Here is a 7,111-nt window from a genome sequence, read left to right on the forward strand (position 1 = left end):
ATAGAACTAGATTCAGAAAAGGTCCAGCTGCTATGCGATGCAGCTAATGAAGAAGTAGATGAGAAAAATAAAGATCAAATTGCAAACTTCCTCTGTCCAGTAAGATTGTCATTGAGTATTTTCTTTTATCCAATTTAGGAAGCCTTTCTTTATTTCTCAATATTTGACATTAAATTCATTCCATAATGGTAGGGTAACTATGTTGTTTCTGGAGGTGTGAAAGCAGTGGAAGCTAAGGCAAAGTCATTGAAGGCTCGAATGATGGTTAATTACTCCTAGATTATTAATTACCATTTTCCATAATTTGATAAAAGCTTCATGCATTATGCTTTACCATATTTTTGCAAACTTAGCTTGTATTTCTCTTAAAAGACTAATGTTTGTGGTACAGAAATTGAAATTATGGAAAAGCTTGTATTTCCTATGATTTTAATAAATTCAAAAAGATATGTGGAGAAAGAACAAGGGATGCATCCAAAGTTCCAAACTTATGTAAAGAACAAGGGATGCATTCAAACCTATGTAACAAAGACATGGCACTTCTTTTGAAATTAAGCAATGTCAAGTGTTGACGCATGTCTGTCTCTCTATCCAGCACTCCTGGTTACAACTAAGAGATTTATTTTTAAGTTTAATAATGTTATGTTTAATTTTTTAGTCTAATTAAAACAAACTGTAAATCATTTGCAGGTTTAGCATACAAAAAAGTTAATGTTGAAAGTCTCAAAAACTGGTGAACTACTAATGAGGATTTTGAGATGTTCGAAAGAAGAGATACGTTGTAAGTGCAATTTGGAAAGAACTTATATGAGGAAGAGACCAGGAATGATAACAAGATGTGAATGCCTAACAAAGATTGTTGTCAATAAAAGAAGAGTGTAGATACATAGGCTCTAATCAAGTTTGTAGGAAAACATAGTGACAAGTTAATAACTCTAACAAATCTCATTGTCTAAGATTGCATAGAATGCATCAAATTCCCAATTGAATGTGATTGAAAAAAATGAATGTTTAATCCAAATGGCATTACTACCCATTATCGACAAAATGGGCTTGAACTACACCCATTGGGCTTTTTGAATGACTAGTAATGCCATCTGGACTGAAAAGAGTTCCCTGTCCCAATTCCAAAGGCAAATGGATGAAAATTTCAAATCATTTCATCACCAATTACATTGATGACTACATGATATTTTCAGAATCTATGTAAAAGCATTCCAGCATTTAAATGAAATTTGGCAACTGGTCCAGAATCATCAGCACATAGGGCCAGTTCCAACTCTTCCATTTGTTCCTGAGTTGTGGTTACATAAGCTACTTTTAGGGGTCATTCACCATCAATGGCCATTGTTGTTCTAGGCCTTCCTCTATAGTGACTTGTGCATATCATACAAAATGATAGGTTTAGTAACAAAGCTTTTTTTTATGTGATGCTTGCGGATTAGACTTGCCAGCATGTCACATGTATTGTTTTGTGAGAGCCATCCATCAGATAGATCCACCAAGCCTGTTTCTTAACCTCACTAAACTAGTTGGCATTCATGTATGGAGAAGATGGATAGCTAAAAAATGTTGATCAGCAGTTCACCTATCCCATATATTTAGTTCAACTAATAGATTTTGCATTCTCAACAGTTACTGTGTAATTTTCATATATTTAGTGTTGATTCCAAAATTTCTGTTTTACTTGTGGATTTAATGATGATGCAGTCATCTGAATTTTGAAATTTTCTTTTATTGGAACTAATAAATATGATGACTAAATTACAAAGAATATCACAGGTCTGAAAAAAGCAGAACTGTTGTTGTTGCATTTGTACTCAATGATCTTGGTAATTCTTATGGAATGTTTAAATCCATCTAAAATGAAAGTTTCTATATAAGGTCTTTTTCAATGCTACTACAGTGCTTGAAAAGTCGTTGTTCTTGGTTTTGTTAATGTTTAACTGAAATACTTGGAATGACTGAAGTCGTTAGCAAATGGGGCTGCGTTCAATCTAGAATCCAGAACTAATTGATCATATGCCATTGTCTACGTTTTGAATTCTTTGTCCTCTTAAAAAGACTGGGTACATTCCTTTTAATTTTTCATTTTGAAAATAGATGGCTGCTCAATGTGCTCAACCATCCCAAAGTTTAGGTAATGTCTGTTATTTTTTTTTTCTTTTTGTTTGGTGAGCCAGATTGTTGATTTGATGGTTCCATCATGGAACAAGACCTCCATTGTTAGAAGTTCCTAATAAGCCCTTTTATCAATAAGCCCTTTTGCATGATTCAGATTGTTGTTTTGTGATTTTAAGGGCAAGCTTAAGTTGTTGATTTCTTTCTGCAAGAAGATTTTTTTTATAATATTGCATGACACCCTGGTTGAAAGGGAACAAGTGACCGAATTACAACCAGTTCCAGATGTTCATGTACCAGTAATGAAATTCAAGTTCTACGGAATATCAGTGGTTCTTCTTTATGGTAGTGGGTACTCATCTTCCTCTTGGTCCATGATATCCTGGCTTTTTGTCATTTCATTTGTATATTTTTTTTTGTTCTGTCAATGCAGCTAGGTACAACATTAGTGCAGTTATCTTGCTTTGGGCACCCGTAGTCTTAGTATGTCTCATTGTCCTTCAATAATTTAATATATCGAGATTTCTTTCCCATCATCATTTACATTTTTCTTCTTAGTCAATACTTGGAAGTTAATATAATCATTTACTCTGTTTTACAATCTTTAAAATCTTTATTTGTAAATCTGTGCCCATATGCATTGTCGGAGAAACTAAAAAACTTACTCATTCTCAGATTGCATTGTGGAATATGCATCCATTATTCAAAGAAAGGGCAACATTCCAAGCACTTACACTTTCTCTCCTTGCTAGCTAAATTGGTGAGTCTTCTTTCCTTCATACTATATGATTCACTGATGAAGTGGCCTGGCCATTTTGATAGGCCCATGTTTATATATTATCTCGAAATTGATGACGTAGATCCGGATGTGCGTCGGAGCTATCTGGATGTTGAGTGGGGGTCCTTGGAAGGTGGGAACTGCTGTTATGACTATGATGAAGCTGTCCATTTTCTATGGACAGCAATATGGGTCGCCTGGCCATTTACACAGGCCCATGTTTATATATTATCTCGAAATTGATGAAGCAGATCCGGATGTGCGTCGAAGCTATCCGGATGTTGAGTGGGGGTCCTTAGATGGTGGGAACTGCTATTATGATCATGATGAAGCTGTTCATTTCCTATGGACAACAATATGGGTAGCCTGGCCATTTGGACAGGCCCGTGCTTATGTATTATCTTGAAATTGATGAAGCAGATCCGGATGTGCGTCGGAGCTATCCGGATGTTGAGCGGGGGTCCCTGGAAGGTGGAAACCGCTGTTATGACCATGATGAAGCTGTCCATTTCCTATGAACAGCATTGGAAGGGTCTGGCCATTTGGATAGGCTGTGTTTATATATGTATTTGCAGGGCCCACACTCTAAACCTATAACCTAAACTTTAACTTATAACCCATAACCTATAACCTATAACCTAAACTTATAACCGATAACTTAACCTTAACCTAAAGCTAAAACCTAAACCTAAACCTAAACCTATAACCTATAACCTAAACCTAAACCTAAAGCCTAAATGTATTCTCAAATCCCTAAACCTAAACCTACACCCAATCCTAATCTCAACTCCCTAACCTAAACCTAAACCTAAACTTGAAAACCAAAACCTAAACTCGATTCCGAACTTGAACCTGATTTCCTAAACCTAAACCTTAACCTATTCTCAATTCCCTAAAGCTATAACCTATAAACTATAACCTACAACCTACACCTAAACCTAACCTAAACCTAAAACCTAAACCTAAGCCTAAAACCTAAATGTATTCACAAATCCTTAAACCTAAGCCTACACCTTATCCTAATCTCAACTCCTTAACCTAAACCTAAAATTGAAAACCGAAACTAATCCTAATCTCAAACCCGAACCCGATTTCCAAAACCTAAACCTTAACCTATTCTCAATTCCCTAAAGCTTCAACCTGTAACCTATAACCTAAACCTTAACCTATTCTCAATTCCCTAAAGCTTCAACCTATAACCTATAACCTAAACCTAAATGTTAACCTTAACCTAAACCTAAACCTAAACCTAAACCGATAACCTTAACCTAAACCAAAACCTATAACCTAAACCTTAACCTACAACCTATAACCTATAACCTATAACCTATAACCTAAATTTATAACCTACAACCTAACCTTAACCATAAACCTAAAACCTAAACCTAAACCTATAACCTAAACCTAAAACCTAAAACCTAAACCTAAACCTAAAACCTAAATGTATTCTCAAATCCCTAAACCTAAACCTACACCTAATCCTAATTGTAACTCCTTAACCTAAACCTAAACCTAAACTTGAAAACCCAAACCTAAACCTGATCCCGAACCCGAACCCGATTTCCTAAAACTAAACCTTAACCGATTCTCAATTCCTTAAAGCTATAACCTATAACATATAACCTAAACCTAAACCTAAACCTTAACCTAAACCTATAACCTAAACCTAAACCTATAACCTTAACCTAAACCAAAACCTATAAACTAAACCTTAACCTATAACATATAACCTATAACCTAAACTTATAACAGATAACCTAACCTTAACCTAAACCAAAAACTTAAACCTAAACCTATAGCCTAAAACCTAAACCTAAACCTAAAACCTAAATGTATTCTCAAATCCCTAAACCTAAACCTACACCTAATCCTAATCTCAACTCCCTAACCTAAACCTAAACTTGAAAACCCAAACCTAAGCCCGATCCCGAACCCGAACCCGATTTCCTAAACATAAACCTTAACCTATTCTCAATTCCCTAAAGCTATAACCTATAACATATAACCTAAACCTAACCTAAACCTATAACCTTAACCTAAACCTAAAACCTAAACCTATAACCTTAACCTAAACCTAGGTTTTGAGTTTAAAAGTCCATCCTAGGTTTGAACACATTACTTATGTTGGATTTTGTCATAGTTTAAAAGATTTGTAGGTACATTTTTTATTTCTTCATATATGAGTGTTTTTTTTGTCTTTCTTCCTTTTGAGATGTGTACAAAGACATGCTTATTTGATTGTGTCTACAAATGTTGTTTTATACAGGCTGACAAGCTAAAGAAGTCAATGGAGGATGAAATTCATTTTATCAAGGGAAGGGTTTCAGAACTTGAAAGTGATCTTCTGTCAAAGTCCACAGAAGTTACATCTGCAGTTTCAAGGAAAGAAGAAGCTCTATCTTCTGCATTTCCTGAAATTGACCGTCTGAAGGAAGAAAATTTTGTAAAAACATGAGCATTATTGAATGAATATGGAGGGTGTTTACTGTGTTGGACTGTATTTGTTTCTTGCACATGAGGGCACGCCTTTTGTAATTCTAATGATAGGTTGAGTAAAGTGAAGTATTGTTTATTTAGAAATTTGAATGTAGGATGCATTGTATGATTTGATTGCTATTTGTAATAAATGCATCATTTTTTTCTGATTGCATTTTATGTACTATTTCTATCAGCATTAAGCTTAGATGAGTTATCAATCACAACAGGTTCTTGCAATGGAAACAGGTCATATTATTACAATTTTTTAAAAAATAGCTATAAATATAATTCGTAGCTATATCTACGGCTTTTGTCAGTAGCTATTGGTATCTATTGCTATGGATATTATTGGTGCTATTGCTATCTATTGCTACGGATAAAATCCCTTTTTGCTACGGATATGATCCATAGTACGTCCGTCGCTATTGGTGGGGTAGCTAAAGGTATTGCTACAGATATAATCTGTAGCTATTGGTATCTATTGCTATGGATTATATCTGTTACTATTGGTATCTATTGCTCCGCAGTATATCCGTAGCTATTGGTATCTATTGATACAGATTACATCCGTAGCTATTGGTATCTATTGCTATGCAGTATATCTGTAGCTATTGGTATCTATTGCTAAAGATATAATCCGTAGTTATACATTTAGCTACCCCACCAATAGCAACGGACGTGCTATGGATCGTATCCGTAGCAAAAGGGCTTTTGCTACGGTTTTTGGTCGTAGCCTTTACCCGTTTTTCTTGTAGTGTTTGAGAGCTTGGATTGCAAGTGGGTGACTATATTTTTGCTAATTTCTTTTCCATCCTTTAATCTTCTTATTCTTCATGAATAGATCATATGGGACCCACCAATCCATGGTGGGGATCCCATTTGATCTCATGATGTTGCTCTTTGGCCCATCCTACATGCATGTCATGTTCCATGATGTGACCATTCTCCATGGTGGCCCCCATCATGATGTGTCTCATGATCTGCCACATCCTAAGGTCATTTAGACCATAATATCATGTTAAGATCGCATCCCAACCATCCATTTTAGATATGGACCATGCATGTGTTGGTTTTATAATTGTAAGTGTAAATCAATGTAAATCTATGGGTTTAATTGTTCTTGGGAGGGCCCATTAGTGGCGGGGCCCTGCCCCATAGCCAGACTGTGTTCCTTCTCCATATTTTTTTTCCTTTCTTTATAGTGGATCTAATGTATGTGTGGCCCACCTAATGTGCCATGCAACTGGGCCCAAGTGGTTGGACGTCTAGGCCCAACCATGTTGCCCCATGTTGTTGCCATGTTTTGGACAGCCTTTGGGCTTGATTTTATGGTTGATCTTGGAAGGGGCTTGGGTCTAAGAGTTATGTGACCCATCTAGGTGGACCCCACCTTGAGGAATTGGTAATTTATTTCCCTTTTATTTATCTTTTGGGCTGGTTTGGACAGCAACATGTTGTTATCCATATTGCTGCAATTTCTGTTGATGTTTGACATGGATTTGGTCTATAATTTTTCCACTAGTGGGCCACATCCCTAGACCCCACCTTATATTAAATATATGAGGGGACCTAAAACCTATTTTTTCGAAATTTTTTTGAGGCCATTGATCCACCCCATTGGAGGCTCAAATTAGGGTCTATCAAAATTCTGCACTTAGCAAATTTTCTGGACAGTTTAGATTTCTTAAATTAATTAAAATACTTCTGTTAATCCAAAAATCATGAAAATTTACA

At 35.7% G+C, this 7,111-nt stretch overlaps 1 protein-coding gene across 1 annotated transcript; it reads left to right on the forward strand.

Moving 5' to 3' along the window:
• The first annotated feature begins 2,423 nt into the window (after nucleotides 1-2,423).
• LOC131244145 (uncharacterized) lies at nucleotides 2,424-5,416 on the forward strand. Its single transcript, XM_058243797.1, has 4 exons — nucleotides 2,424-2,453; nucleotides 2,555-2,558; nucleotides 2,643-2,881; nucleotides 5,166-5,416. The coding sequence occupies exons 1-4, from the start codon at nucleotides 2,424-2,426 to the stop codon at nucleotides 5,352-5,354; spliced, it is 462 nt and encodes a 153-aa protein (XP_058099780.1). The 3' UTR covers nucleotides 5,355-5,416.
• Nucleotides 5,417-7,111: the final 1,695 nt, after the last annotated feature.

This window comes from Magnolia sinica, chromosome 4 (genome assembly GCF_029962835.1).
Source record: "Magnolia sinica isolate HGM2019 chromosome 4, MsV1, whole genome shotgun sequence".
Classification (NCBI taxonomy): Eukaryota; Viridiplantae; Streptophyta; class Magnoliopsida; order Magnoliales; family Magnoliaceae; genus Magnolia; species Magnolia sinica.

Bases quoted from the DNA above. Each gene is read 5' to 3' on its own strand.
- LOC131244145 (XM_058243797.1), top strand. From the start codon at position 2,424: ATGAAATTCAAGTTCTACGGAATATCAGTG. The intron at 2,882-5,165 runs GTGAGTCTTCTT...TGTTTTATACAG, and splicing joins TCTCCTTGCTAGCTAAATTG to GCTGACAAGCTAAAGAAGTC.